The 16,040-nt window shown below is 41.7% G+C and overlaps 1 protein-coding gene across 1 annotated transcript in view; it reads left to right on the top strand.

Annotated features, from left to right (window-relative positions):
* The window catches only part of LOC139159269 (zinc finger protein 850-like), a 34,572-nt gene that overhangs the window by 5,445 nt on the left and 13,087 nt on the right, over positions 1-16,040 (top strand). The window contains exons 2-5 of the mRNA XM_070736604.1: positions 1,188-3,191; positions 4,628-4,796; positions 7,962-8,105; positions 12,701-14,091. Of these exons, the coding sequence (XP_070592705.1) occupies positions 1,294-3,191; positions 4,628-4,796; positions 7,962-8,105; positions 12,701-14,091 (3,602 nt within the window). The 5' untranslated portion in view covers positions 1,188-1,293. The remainder of the gene's footprint in view (positions 1-1,187; positions 3,192-4,627; positions 4,797-7,961; positions 8,106-12,700; positions 14,092-16,040) is intronic.

Below are 16,040 nucleotides of genomic sequence, written 5' to 3' on the forward strand. Positions count from 1 at the left end.
GGCTGGCTTTTTGCATTCCGGGGCTTCAGGACAGCTTCCCTGAAGCGTCCGGAGGGCGAAACGGCGTTCCCCAGGGTCAAAAGTCAGCTGGAGGTGAAATAGGGCAACATTCCTCCTGATGTAGCTCCACGTGCCACCTGTGACTCACATGCCATAGATTCGCCATCATGGGTATAGAGTCTCCTGCTTGAGCAGGGTTTTGATCCGAAGACCTGCATGGTCCCTTCCAATTTTGTTATTATATTCTGTTCTGTTTCAATGATATTTATGATAGAATGGAATAGAATTCTTCACTGGCCAAATGTTATTGGACACACAAGGAATTTGTCTCTGGTGCATATGCTCTCAATTTACATAAAACAAAATATACATTTGTCAAGAATCATAAGGTACAACACTTAATGATTGTCATAGTGTTGAAATAAGTAAGCAGTAAACAATATTGATATAAATTGTAAGGAAACAAGCAACAAGGTACAGTCAGACAGACATCCGTGGGAGGAGATGGGTGACAGGAACGATGAGAAAAGCTAATAGCAGTAGTAATGCAGCCTTAATAATTTGACAGTGGTGAGGGAATTATTTGTTTAGCAGACTGATGGCATCCAGAAAAAGCTGTTCTTGTGTCCAGTTGTTTTGGTGTGCAGTGCTCTCTAGAAACATTTTGAAGGTATTTATGTCCAGGATGCGAAGGGTCTGTAAATATTTTCCCGGTCCTCTTTTTGACTCATACAGTACAGTATACAGGTCCTCAGTGGAAGGCAGGATGGCAATAATTGTTTTTTCTGCAGTTCTGATTATCCACTGAAGTCTATGTCTCTCTTATTGGGTTGCAGAACCAAACCAGACAGTTTTAGAGATGCAGGTGACAAACTAACAGATGATATCCTGATAATTAAAAACATAGAGTCCACCGAGAGGGGCGGCATACAAATCTAATAAATAAATAAATAAATAAATAGAAATCAAAGAGGGTGTATTGTCTATTTTATGTATTTGAAAATGACCTTTTACACTGCTAAGATTTTGTGATTGACCCAATCAAAAAGTGAATTTCATCATTGAATAGATATGTGACAAATTAATCATGATTAATGTAAGAGCTTATTAGAACACAAGCTATTTTTCTCAGCTCCTGCCACCATTTTATGCTCAATTAAATATACACTTATATTTATATTTTACAGACAAAGAGGATCAAAATAAGAGCACAATTTTGTTGGGGTTCTGAAAGGATCCATAAAGGAGAGAAGCCCTAGAAGTGTTCCCAATGCGGTAAATGCTTCAGCGAGCATGGAAACCTTGCATCACACCAAGCAGAAGCCATTTGAATGTACTGATTGTGAGAAATGTTTCAGTCAGAAATACAGCCTGGTTCAACACCAGAGGACTCATACAGGAGAAAAACCCTTTGAATGTCCTGATTGTGGGAAAGGTTTCACACAAAATGGCAGCCTAGTTGAACACCAGAGAATTCATACAGGAGAGAAACCCTTTAAATGTCTTGACTGTGGGAAACGTTTCAGTCGGAATTCCAATCTCATTGTCCACCAGAGGTGTCACACAGGGGAGAAACCCTTTAAATGTCCTGACTGTGGGAAACGTTTCAGTCGGAATTCCAATCTCATTGTCCACCAGAGGTGTCACACACGAGAGAAACCCTTGGAATGTGCTTATTGTGGGGAAAATTTCAGTCAGAATTCCAGTCTGGTTATACACCTGAGAACTCACACAGGAGAGAAAATCTTTGAATGTCCTGATTGCGGGAAAGGTTTCACTCAAAATTCCAGCCTGGTTCAACACATGAGGACTCACACAGGAGAGAAACCTTTTGAATGTCCTGACTGTGGTAAAAGTTTCAGTCAGAGTTCTTACCTGGTACTACACCAGAGGACTCATACAGGAGAGAAACCATTTGAATGTCCTGACTGTGGTAAAAGTTTCAGTCAGAGTTCTCACCTGGTACTACATCAGAGGACTCATACAGGAGAGAAACCCTTTGATTGTCCTGATTGTGGTAAAAGTTTCAGTCAGAGTTCTCATCTAGTACTGCACCAGAGAATTCATACAGGAGAGAAACCATTTGAATGTTCTGATTGTGGGAAAAGTTTCAGTCATAATCTCAGCTTGGTGATACACCAGAGGACTCATACGGGAGAGAAACCATTTGAATGTCCTGATTGTGGTAAAAGTTTCAGTCAGAGTTCTCATCTGGTAGTACACCAGAGGACTCATTCAGGAGAGAAACCATTTGCATGTCCTGACTGTGGTAAAAGTTTCAGTCAGAGTTCTTACCTGGTAGTGCACCAGAGAATTCATACAGGAGAGAAACCATTTGAATGTCCTGACTGTGGGAAAAGTTTCAGTCATAATTGCAGCCTGGTTAAACACCAGAGGACTCATACAGGAGAGAAACCATTTGAATGTCCTGATTGTGAGAAATGTTTTAGTCAGAATTCCACCCTGGTTCAGCACCAGAGAACTCATTCAGGAGAGAAACCCTTTAAATGTCCTTACTGTTGGAAAAGTTTCAGTCAAAATTCCAACCTTATTGGCCACCAGAAGATTCACACAGGAGAGAAACCCTTTAAATGCCCTGACTGTGGGAAACGTTTCAGTCGGAATTCCAACCTCATTGGCCATCAGAGGTGTCACACAGACGAGAAACCCTTGGAATGTCCTTATTGTGGGGAAAATTTCAGTCAGAATTCCAGTCTGGTTAAACACCTGAGGACTCACACAGCAGAGAAACCCTTTGAATGTCCTGATTGTGGGAAAGGTTTCACTCAAAATTCCAGCCTGGTTCAACACCTGAGGACTCACACAGGAGAGAAACCCTTTGAATGTCCTGAGTGTGGGAAATGTTTCACTCAAAATTTCAGCCTGGTTCAACATCAGAGGATTCACACAGGAGAGAAACCCTTTCAATGTCCTGATTGTGGAAAAAGTTTCAGTCAGAGTTCCAGCCTGGTTATACACCAGAGGACTCATACAGGAGATAAACCCTTTGAATGTCCAGACTGTGGGAAAAGCTTTAGTCTGAGTTCCAACCTGGTGAGACACCAGAGGATTCACACAGGAGAGAAACCCTTTGAATGTCCTGATTGTGGGAAAAGTTACAGTTGGAATTCCAGCCTTCTTCAACACCAGAGGACTCACACAGGAGGGAAACTGTATGAGTTTCCAGACCAGTAGTGGTATTTGGTTACCTTCACTATTGGTTTGGAAATGTGAACATTCCTGTGTTCCACCTTTACACATGCAGAGCAGCTATGAAGATGTCCGAGCAGTTAGGCAGACCTGCTGCTGCCACTACCAGTTCACCTAAACAAGGGCGAACCGGCAGAATTGGTTTGGACTGTGGGAAAAAATCTCAGTGCCTGGAGGCTGTTAGGGTTAGGATGGGTGTCAACAGGCTCAAACTCAACCCCTACAAGATGGAGTGGCTGTGGGTTTTGCCTCCCAAGGACAATTCCATCTGTCTTTGCATTAACCTGGGGGGCGATCACTGATCCCCTCAGAGAGGGTCCACAACTTGGGCGTCCTCCTCGATCCACAGCTGACTCTAGAACATCACCTTTCGGCTGTGACGAGGGGGGCGTTTGCCCAGGTTCGCCTGGTGCACCAGTTGCTGCCCTATCTGGATAGGGAGTCCTTGCTCACGGAAACTCATGCTGTTATCACCTCGAGGTTTGACTACTGCAATGCTCTCTACATGGAGCTACCTTTGAAGGTAGGATGGTAGATAATAGAAATGCTACTTGCCATGAGTCCCAGCCTTTTTCTCCCATGGTGACACTTCAAATTCTGCACTTCAAATTGTGCAGAATGCAGCCGCGCAAGCGGTCATGGGTCTTCTTAGATATACCCATGTCTCTCCAATGCTCCGTGGACTGCACTGGTTACCAATTGGTTTCCGGACTCAATTCAAAGTGTTGGTAATGACCTACAAAGCCCTACAGGGCATCGGACCAGATTACTTACAGGACCGCCTTCTACCGCATAAATCCCAGTGGCCGGTTAGGTCTCACAGAGTTGGCCTTCCCCAAGTCAATATTATTTGGCGGGGCCTAGGGGAAGAGCCTTCTCTGTGGGGGCTCCGGCCCTCTGGAATCAGCTCCCTCAGATATTCGTACTGCCCCCACCCTCCTCGCCTTCCGCAAGAGTCTTAAGACTCACCTATGTCACCAGGCCTGGGGCAATTAAATCTTTCTCCCCTGACCAATAATTGTGATGCATGGTGTGATTGGATTGTCCGATTGAGTAATATATAGGGATTTTAGCTGTAGCTTGTTAATGTGTTAGATTTGTTTTGTATTCTTTGTTTCTATATTTATTCTGTGAGCCACCCAGAGTATTCGGAGAAGGGTGGCATACAAATCTAAATAATAATAATAATAATAATAATAATAATAATAATAATAATAATAATAATAATAATCTCTTGCGGAGTGTTCTTTTTATTTTTAGGATGGTAGATAATAGAAATGCTACTTGCCATGAGTCCCAGCCTTTTTCTCCCATGGTGACACGGGTTCAGCGTTCTTTTTTCCCTAAGAGTTCCAAAAATTAAGTGCAGCAAACATGCTAAGATTGTGTCAAGAACACAATACTTGTTGTGGTTCAGCCTGAGCCAGATCAAAGACCAGCTGCGTCTCTGCTGGCTCCATGCCCGGAGGAGGCTGAGAGCGGAGAGGAGAGTTGTTTACAGTCAGACAGTGCAGACAGCAGTCACGAAGGTGACGCTGATGCAAGGCCTGGGAGCCCTGGGGAAGGGCTCTCTCAAGCCAGTAGCTGTGAGTCTCTGGAGTCCCTGGATGATGACGCACAAGCTATCATTAGCATGCGGCAGAGACGCATGGATCAAAGGAGGAATCAACTGAATAGATATTATCAGCGTTGAATGAGGAACACCAGGGGGTTGGGTGTGGCCCTCATTAGCAGGGAAGGGTTTATAAGGCAAGCAAATTCTTTGTTATCAAAGTGGAGTTGCTGTTATCTGCATTTTCTCTCAGCGTTTTTGTTCCTGGCTCGTGGCCCAGCAGTCTTGAAGACCCGTGGGAGGTTGGTGTCTGTTAGCAACAGCCTCGTTTGGCATTGAGGATCCTGTGTTTATGTATGAACAATTGCCTTCGTGTATCTATTTGGAGTTCCAGTGCTTTCCTGACTTGTAAGGACATTTTCTGTTGGCTTCTTTTCTCTTTACCATTGTAAAACTGTGTTTGGATTCAACCGGTGTGTCTGGCTTATCTTTTTGGGTTGGTCATAGCTTCCGGAGTGACCCAGACAGAACACTACTCAGCCTTCAAAATTACACTAATGCTGAAAAAGTAGTTCCTCAAAATTGTGGCCATCCAGGAAGTTGTAAGTCACATTCATGGTAAAGGCTTTTCTGCCCTGCAGGTGACCTTCGTGGTTCAAAAGCCATAAGAAGGAATTTGATTAAAACATGTCAGTTACTACATATTCCTTCTCTCCCCATATTTTGTTCCATTGGTGATAAATGCCTTAAAACTGGTTTTCCAGAAACAACCCCCACAACGTTAACCTTCATAATTAAGGTCTTTGAATGTGCAGAAATGATCGAAGTGACGTTGGAATTAAAGGGAAAAGATAAATCTGAATTTTACAAAATATGGGAAAGTTGGTACAATTGGCTCAAACAGAAAAAATACATTAAAAACCTAAAGGAAAAGTGAAACTGGACACTCCTTCCTTTCGTACCTAAATATAATGAAAATATAGAACATATGGAACATAAAACCCCTAAAAACGAATCCGTACCTTCCTCAGAAATATCCAAAATGAATACAAATATGGTATACAGAACTAAAGAAAATAAACACAAAATTCCACATACTATATACAAATACTTAATATTAGTCACTTGATAGTGATAGTCAACAATATAGTTGACAAATTATGTCTTTTATACAACAAATAAATACAGTGGTACCTCATCTTACAAATGCCTCTTCTAATGAACTTTTCAAGATACGAACCCGGTGTTTAAGATTTTTTTGCCTCTTCTTCCAAACTATTTTCACCTTACGAACCCAAGCAGCTGCTGCTGGGATGAAGGGGTTTCTTTTCCCCTTTTTTGAAGACAGAAAAAGGAGGGGCTGCTTGAAGTAGGAAACATTTTGCAGAGAACAACGTGCTTGCAAAGGAACTGAAAGGGTGAAACTGTGTCTTTTTAAGAAAGAAAAGGGAGGAGGGAGGGGCAGCTTGGGGGAGGAAATTTTTTGCAGAGAACAACGTGCTTGCAAAGGAACTGAAACTGTCTTTTTAAGAAAGAAAAGGGAGGGGCAGCTTGGAGGAGTAAAGATTTTGCATGCTTGCAAAGGCACTGAAATGGTGTCTTTTGAAGAAAGAAAAGGGAGGGGCGCCCCCCTTGCCTTTCTTCCTTCCCACTCACCCTTTAGCCTAGCCTTGCTTCTTCCACCCGCCCCCTTTAGCTGCTCCTCCCTGCCCTCTGTTCGCCTCCCTTCTAAAGTTTGGGATTTTCCTGAAGGATTTGCACGCATTATTTGCTTTTACATTGATTCCTATGGGAAACATTGTTTCGTCTTACGAACTTTTCACCTTACGAACCTCCTCCTGGAACCAATTAAGTTCGTATGATGAGGTACCACTGTATGTGTTTACTGAAAGAAAATATTAACTGATGGTAAGCAAATAACTATGTACATATATCGAACACCATTGCAACTGAATGTTATATCTGTTCTAAGCTGATTTGTCTGTCTATTCTTTCATTTCTCTTTCTTTTTTTGTATGTTTTGTTTGTTTTGACTGTTTTTATATGTAGAAATTTAATAAAGATTGTTTTTTAAAAAAAAAATGGTTTTCCTTCATATTCGGGTTGACTTGTTCTGATATTATGGAAAAAATTTCTTGGAAACAATATGGAACTCTTATGCCACTCCTGTCTTACATGATTTTTTTTTAAAAATTCAGTACCTAGCCAACAAACACATGCTTTCTTTCTCCTTGGAACCAAGGACGTTATCACTAGATGCTGGGGAGGTATGGACAGAAACTTAATGGAGTTGGGACACTGTGCTGGTTGGAGCATGTGATAGACATATGGACTGGGGGAAAGAACTTTGATTTTTAATTTGGGTGGGGAAATTTTTGGGACTTTCAGAATGGCATTTTCACCAGATGCGCCAATATGGCATGCGTAATAAATTTGGACTTTGAGGAACACCTTGGTTAGCATTTTGCATTGCACTCCTTGTATTGTATCTGTAACTTGGAATCTTGACACCATATTTATGACAGTTGTAGTGTCCCGGAGATGGGATCCTCTTTTTTTATATATATATTTTTTATTAAATTGCATAGACAAACATGACATACATAACATACAACACTTAGTGGAGCTACAGTCGCTCCGCTCAGAGTAGAAGTCATCTTTATATTTAAATGAAAAAAAGGCAAAAAGAAAAGATCTTGTCGTTGTTTAACACCATCTATAAAATACTTAAAAATATCAATTATAAAGTGATAAATAGAAACGCATCTAAAATATTTAGCAACATGTAAAAAAAATTAAAATTCTAACTTAAATTGAACTAAAATAAAAGAAAAAAAGGATCCAGTCCGGTATAGTGATGGAGGCACTAGGTTAGAGACACAGAGAAGGACAAAACCATCAACTTTGGCCAGTCCTCTCCAGCTTTGGAAAGAGGTGGGGAGGGAAACCCATTCCAAAAGCCTTTGCCAAGGAAACTGCAAGCCAGGCATCAAGGCTAGCCCAAAGGAGCCAAAACCGAAGCTAAGTAACATCACTTTTTACTATTTCACTTGCCTCAATTGCAAAGATCGGTTGCTAGGAGTCGAAAACTACCTATGTAATCAGTGAAAACATCTTCCAAACGCTTTGGTGGAGATTGGAAAAGCGTGTTTTTTCACCTCCTGTCGCTAGATGGCGGTAAGGCAACATCTGTGTCTAGAAAGCTACCGACACTGCATTGCTAGAAAGTACGGGAGAAAATGTGAAGCGCAAAGGAACTTCCTCTACCGGAATGCTGATGGGAGGAAGCTTCTGTGCAGAGCGGCTTTTGTGCTCTTCCAAGGATCGTAGCAGCAGTTGGAAGGTGAGTTGGGGGCAGATGGGACCAAGTCGGGCTGTTCGGTTTCCACCACGGCCTGGAAGCAGAGAAGCAGAGAAGCAACTGGGCTGAAGCATGTCAGTTGCTGCTGCTGCAGGTTGCTTCCCAAATTTATTGGCCACCAACCTTACCATGACATAACTGTGATTGACAGATGTGGCTCAGTGAAATAAAAGACAAGAGTCCAAGTGTGTATGTATGTTGATAGAGCCAACACATTTATTCAGCTGAATAAAGAAGGAGCACTGAGCATTTTGCAAGACAGATATTTATTTATACATTTTTTTGCTTTCGCTTCATTGCATAAGTGGCAGCTGCTGCACGACAGATAATATATAAAGATATAGAAATTATACAAATAGTCAAGCATGCCTTCTGTGATTTGGATCACATGTCTAAACCACAGACTATTCGTCTACTCTGAAATTTTCCATGACTTCAGAAGCCTGTTGAGTCCTGAACCTCAGCCTTGCCATCTCAACATCGGAGCATATTGCCCCCAACAACATCATGAACTTGATCAGATTCCTGATTGCCTTTAGCGCAGAAGGTTTCACTGTAACAATTTTGAGGGGGGGTTTTCAGGCTTTGAAAGACATGGATTATCTCCATATTGTAGATATGTGTATCTCCAAATCTATAATCTATCCCTAGTACTTCCAGAAAAACAGTCATGTGAAAGAGAAAGTACACTCTCCTTGACTTTTATGGTTTTACTTATCACATAGTAAAAATAATTTGGTCCTTAGAAGTTCTTAAAAGTAGGTAAATACAACCACAGATGAACAACAACTCATGACATATTACATCAGGTTGTCATTTATTTTATAAAAATAAAGCCAAAATGGAGAAGTTATGTGAAAAAATGTATGATTCAATAATTTGTACAACCACCTTTAGTAGGAAAAAGTAGGAGCAGTTCTTTTTTCTGTGACTTTATTAATCTCTTGCATTGTTGTGGAGGGATTTTGGCCCACTCTTCTTTACAAAATTGTGGGTGTTTTTTTATGCACAACTCTTTTGAGGTCCCCCCAGTTGGGTTGACGTCTGGACTTTGACTGCTATTGGAACACCATGATTCTTTTGTTTTTCAGCCGTTCTGTTGCAGATTTGGTGATGTGTTTTGCAACCCTTGTCCTGTTGCCTAATCCCATGTCAGCCCAGCTTTAGCTATTGAACAGATGGCCTCTGGTCCAATTGCATTACAGCCAAACATCTTCACTTTGGTGTGGTCTGTGCAAAGGACAGTGTTCCAGAAGTCATGTGATTTGCTCAGATACAACTTTGCAAACCTCAGCCGTGCTGCTAGAGAGGCTTTCACTCACAACCCTTCCCAAATAAACTATACTTTTTTAGTATTTTCTAATTGCATTGTTGTGAATCTTAACATTTAACATGCTAAATGAAGCTTATAGGAGTGAGTGTCAAACATGTCATCACGACATGATCATGTGATGTATAACAATTTCCCCCCCCTTCTCTAAACCATATGTGGATGTGGCCAGCACGTGATCCATTTGGCTTGCAAGCGAGTTTGACAGCCTTGCTGTGGAATCTAAGCTATAACACTAATAATAACAACAACCTTTATTGTCACTGAACAACATATGTATAATGAGATTGGTGGAGCTCCCTCAGTACACCCACACCCACCCACAACACAATACAACTTACAGTAAAGGCTGAAAATCCCTAACCGAATAAATCATATTAATAAACACCCAGTGCTACTGCACCAGTGTGAGCATGTTACATGTTGTGCCAACCTTGCAAGTAGAATCTAAGATATAACAATTTATTTATTTTATTTATTTCTTGATTCAATTTGTGTGCCACCCATCTTCCTAGGAATAATAATAATAATAACAACAACAACAACCTTTATTGTCATTACACACCATATGTACAATAAGATTGGTGGAGCTCCCTTAGTGCACCCCCGCACAATACAATACAAGTCACAGTAAAGACAGAAAATCCCTAACTGAATAAATCATATTAACAAACACCCAGTCCTATTGCACCAGTGTGAACATGTTACATGTTGCGCTGACCCTGCAAGTCCGTCAAACTATGTAGTTATGATGTTATTTCGCATTCAGGAGTCTGACATCCCATGGATAAAAACTGTTCTTTAGGCTGTGTTTCTATATCTCCTTCCGGATGGTAGGAGAGCAAAGAAGTACTGACCAGGGTATGAGTCGTCCCTGAGGATTTCCTCACTCTTCTAAGGTAGTGAGCTTTAGTGATTTCATCTAGGGGACAGTCCATGATGATTTGTGCTGTGCTTAGCACTCTCTGTAATGTTTTTCTATCTGCAGCTGTTAAGCCAGCAAGTCTTATCATGATGCAATAAGTGAGGACAATTTCTATAGTGGACCAGTAAAAGGAGGTAATCAGTTGTCCCAAGCTGTTTTTATGCAAGACCCTAAGGAAATTGAGTCTCTGTTGGGCCTTTCTGGCCACCTGGATCATGTTGTTTTTCCAGGGGAAGTCTTTGCTGAATGGACTCCAAGGAAAGGAGGAGACACTCTCTACACAGCTCCCCTCGATGTAAAGTGGGGCAGGCTCATCTCTCTTCCTCCAGAAGCCCAACAGCATCTCCTTGGTCTTGCTCATACTTAGGTGCAGTTTGTTTTTTAAGCATCATGTGGAGAGTTTTTAAACCTCCCCCCTGTAGGCTGTTTCATCTCCACTGTAATATGACCCAGTATTGTGGTCATCTGTGAACTTAATGATCACAGTGGATAAGTCAGAAGATACCCAATCATGTGTGTACAGTGAATACAGGTAGGGACTAAGCACACAGCCCTGTGTGGAGCCAGTGCTAAGCTTCAGGGTGGTGGATATGACAGATCCAATTCTCACTGTTTGTGGCCGGTCCCTCAGAAAGTCTTTGATCCAGTCGTAGATGGAAGAAGAAAAACACAAGTCCATCAGCTTTTCACTAAGTATGGTAGGCGCAACGGTATCGAAGGCTGGTCTGTAGTCTATGAAAAGCATCATGGCATAGTTCCCAGGTTTCTCCAGATGTCTCGCTACAGCAATGATTTTCAACCTTTTTTGAGCCGCAGCACATTTTTTACATTTACAAAACCATGGGGCACATTGAGTGGTGGTGGTGGGGGCGCTAAAAAAAGTTTGGACAAAAAAATTTTCTCTCTCTTTTTCTCCCTTTCGCTCTATTTCTCTCTCCCTTCCTGTTTCTCTCCCTTCCTCTTTTTTCTCTCTCTCTCCATCCCTCTTTCTTTCTCCCTTCCTTCCTCTTTTTTGCTCTCTTTCTCTCTCCCTCCCTACCTCCCTCTGTCTTTCTCCCACCTTCCCTCCCTCTTTCTCTCTCTTTCTTTTTCTTTCTTTCTCTCTCTTGCTCTCTCTCTTGCTTTCTTTCTCTTGTTCTTTTTCTCCCTCTTGCTTGCTTTCTTTCTCTCTCGTTCTCTTTCTTTTTCTCTCCCTTGCTTTCTTTCTCTCTCTCTCTCTTTCTTTCTTTCTCTCTCTCTTGTTTTCTTTCTCTCTTGCTTGCTTTCTCTCTCTCTTGCTCTTTCTTTCTCTCTTTCTCTTTCTCTCTCTCTCTTTCTCTCTCTCTTGTTTTTTTTCTCTCTCTGAGCTTCGCGGCACACCTGACCATGTCTCACGGCACACTAGTGTGCCGCGGCACACTGGTTGAAAAACACTGCGCTACAGAATATAAAGCTATGGCGTCGTCTGTCAGCCTATTCCCCCTGTAGAGAAACTCATATTTGTCAAAGTCCGATGGGAGGCATATCCTAAGGCAGTGGCGAACAGGAGGCACACGGAGCCATTTCTGCGGGCCCGCAGGGCGTTGTCCTATGTCAGCTCCCATCTGTTTTTCTATGCTTTCTTTTCTGCAGTTTTCACTCTCCCAGGCTGAAGGAAAGCCTACTGAAGCTTGGAGATGATTAAAAACAGGCCAACCGAAAGTTCATTTCCGAACTTTTGTTTGGCCCATTTGGTTGTTTTTGTCACGCTGAATATTGCCAGCCTCAGAGACATTCAGTAATTAAAGAGTTAACATGTGTGCCTTGTCATTAATCACCTCCCATATTTTATGTAATATCCTGCTTGTCATTTCCGCCTTCTTGCTCTCTGCCTTTAAGACTCCATGATGTGAGCTTTTGTTGTCTATCCAGACAATGTTTAATTTTACTTTTCATAATAAAAGAAAGCTTGTTTTGATTAGCAAAATGCTTGGATCTCTTAAGCCCATCACCTCCGCGGTGTAAAGTTCAAAAGGACTTTTACAATCCGTGACAGTTTTTGCTGTCCCCAGAATTCAGGAGTCTTTCCTGAACCCTGGAGACGGCAAAAAATGGACCAATGGGAAGTTTGTTTCTGATCTTGGATCTTGGAAATCTTTTATGTGTCAAATGAATCATTATTAATGTAAGAGCTTATTGGAACATTGTGGCATGTTTGCTATTTCATTGTAACAGAAACTTTTTTTTCTCAGCTCCTGCAACCATTTAATGCCCAATTAAAGATACACTTTTATTTGACTCTTACAGACAAAGAGGATGGAAATGAGAGAACAACTCTGTTGTGGTTCTTGGAAGGATCCATAGAGGATGGCAACCGGGAATCACACCAAGCAGAAACCGTTTGAATGTCCTGATTGTGAGAAACGTTTCAGTAAAAATTACAATCTGGTGACACATCAGAGGATTCACACAGGAGAGAAACCATTCGAATGTCCTGATTGTGGAAAAAGTTTCATTCAGAATTCCAGCCTGGTTCAACACCAGAGGACTCATACAGGAGAGAAACCCTTTAAATGTTGTGACTGTGGGAAAAGTTTCAGTCAAAATTCCAACCTCATTGGCCATCAGAGGACTCACACAGGTGAGAAACCCTTTAAATGTCCTGACTGTGGGAAACGTTTCAGTCGGAATTCCAACCTCATTGGCCACCAGAGGTGTCACACAGGTGAGAAACCTTTTGAGTGTCCTGATTGTGGGAAAAGTTTCAGTCAAAATTCCAACCTCATTGGCCATCAAAGGTGTCACACAGGAGAGAAACCTTTTGAATGTCTTGATTGTGGGAAAAATTTCAGTCAGAATTCCAGTCTGCTTCAACACCAGAGGATTCACACAGGAGTAAAACCCTTTAAATGTCCTGATTGTGGGAAATGTTTCAGTCAGAATTCAAGCCTGGTTAAACACCAGAGAATTCATACAGGAGGGAAACTGTATGAGTTTCCAGATTGGAAAGGTTTCGGTCAGAATTCTAGCCTGTTTCAACACAGGAGGATTCACACAAGAGAGAAACCCTTGGAATGTCCTGATTGTGGGAAATACTTCAATCAGAATTCTAGTCTGATTAAACATCTGAGGACTCACACAGGAGAGAAACCATTTGAATGCCCTGATTGTGGCAAAGGTTTCACTCAAAATTCAAGCCTGGTTCAACACCAGAGGACTCACACAGGAGAGAAACCCTTTGAATGTCCTGATTGTGGGAAAAGTTTCAGTCAGAAATCCAGCATGGTTCAACATCAGAGAATTCACACAGGAGAGAAGCCCTTTGAATGTCATTGTGGGAAACGTTTTAGTCATAATTCCAGCCTTATTCAACACCAGAGGACTCATACAGGAGAAAAACCCTTTGAATGTCCTGACTGTGGGAAAGGTTTCAGTCAGAATTCAAGTCTGGTTCAACACCAGAGGATTCACACAGGAGAGAAACCATTTGAATGTGCTGATTGTGGTAAAAGTTTCAGTAACAATTCCAACCTGATGAAACACCAGAGGACTCATACAAGAGAGAAACCCTTTGAATGTCCAGACTGTGGGAAAAGTTTCAGTCAAAATTCTAGCCTGGTTCAACATCAGAGGATTCATACAGGAGAGAAACCTTTTGAATGTCCAGATTGTGGGAAAAGTTTCAGTCAGAATTCCAGTCTGGTTAAACACCAGAGGACTCACACAGGAGGGAAACTGTATGAGTGTCTAGACCAGTAGTGGTCTTTGGTTACCTTCACTATTGGTTTGGAAATGTGAACATTCCCGTGCTCCACTTCTGCACATATGATGATGTCCGAGCAGTTAGGCAGAGCCTTCCGCTTCCACTACCGGTTCACCTGAACACGGGCAAACCAGCAGAATACCACCACTGTTTCGGACTGTGGGAAAATTCTCAGGACTAGGGTTAACTTTATAGATTATGTCCTTATACCCAAAAGGGAAAAAAATTAGTGCCTCAAGTGTGGGCAGTGCCCCAAGAAAAGTTTTACAGCAGTAGAAAGCAGGAACATTTTAAGAAAGAATGTAGAGCTCCTGGCAGAAATAATGATACTCAGAAAAGTTGCATGTTTGGAGTCACCTAAATTTGATTCCAAATGACTAAAACAATTAATGATAGATGATTGGGAAGAAAGATTTTTACCATATCTTTATATGATACGGGTAAAGAGAATTCTCCTTTCCCAGTAGTTTTAAAATACAGTGATACCTTGTCTTACACACCCCTCGTCATACAAACTTTTTGAGATACAAACCCGGGGTTTAATTTTTTTTTGCCTCTTCTTCCAAACTATTTTCACCTTACAAACCCAAGCTGCCGCCACTGGGATGCCCAGCTTCCGGATTTCTGTTGCCAGCGAAGCGCCCATTTTTCTGCTGCTGGGATTCTCCTGAGGCTCCCCTCCATGGGAAACCCTCTTCCGAACTTCCGTGTTTTTGCGATGCTGCAGGGGAATCCCAGCAGCGCAAAAACGGGCGCTTCGCTGGCAACGGAAGTCCGGAGGTGGGGTTTCCCAGCAAGGGGAGCCTCAGCAAAATCGCAACATCACAAAAACACGGAAGTCTGGAGGTGGGGTTTTGAGGGCTTAAGTTGCCAGCGAAGCACCCGTTTTTGCGCTGCTGGGATTCCCCTGCAGCATCACAAAAACACAGAAGTCCAGAGGTGGGGTTTCCCATGGAGGGGAGCCTCAGGGGAATCCCAGCAGCACAAAAACGGGCGCTTCGGCTAGCAAAAGGGGTGAGTTTTAGGCTTGCACGCACTAATCGCTTTTCCATTGATTCCTATGGGAAACATTGTTTCATCTTACAAACTTTTCACCTTAGAAACCTCGTCCCGGAACCAATTAAGTTCGTAAGATGAGGTATCACTGTAATTCTCAACTCAAACAGTAGGAAGTTTTGCAACAAGGCAAAATAGTCTTTGTTAAAATAGTCTTACTTAGTTACAATGGAAAAACTAGGAATGTTTATTTTAAACCATATAAATTTACATACTCTATTTTCTTAAAATCTTTTTTCTTATTTCTAAATCTAAATCTGAATTTGTGTCTCAGACAGCTCTGTCTTTTTAAAATAGCATCGGAAGATTTTGTAGGAGAAACTACTTTTCATCTTCTCAAAGATTCTCTTCTTATTTTAACTATTTCTGTAGCTTTACAATTGATTAATCGTTTATAACTTAGGAAAAAATGGGCCTACTATTTTCACAGGTGAAGGAAAGTTCCTGTCAGGAAAGATTGCTTTTCAGAATGATTCTTCTTTGGAATGTAGAACTTAGCATACTGTCATAGTAATAAAAAGAGTTGGAAGGGATCTTAAAGGTGCTCCAGTCCAACCTTTGCTTAGGTAAGTAACCCTACACTATTTCAGAGAAATGATCATCCAACTCCTTTAAAAAATCCAGTGTTGGGGCATTTACAACTCCTGGAACCATGCTCTTTCATTGATTAATTGCTCTAAGGGGGGAAAAAATCAGCCCTAAGTTGCTTCTCTCTTTGTTTAGTTTGTACCCATTGTCCATCTAGCCATGCCCACAGAACCTGTTATTATCCTGGGATGTATTTATTTTATTTATTTATTAATCAGATTTGTATGCCGCCCCTCTCCGCAGACTCGGGGCGGCTCACAGCAATAATAATACAATGTAAACAAATCTAATGTTTAA

This window comes from Erythrolamprus reginae, chromosome 2 (genome assembly GCF_031021105.1).
Source record: "Erythrolamprus reginae isolate rEryReg1 chromosome 2, rEryReg1.hap1, whole genome shotgun sequence".
Lineage (NCBI taxonomy): Eukaryota > Metazoa > Chordata > Lepidosauria > Squamata > Dipsadidae > Erythrolamprus > Erythrolamprus reginae.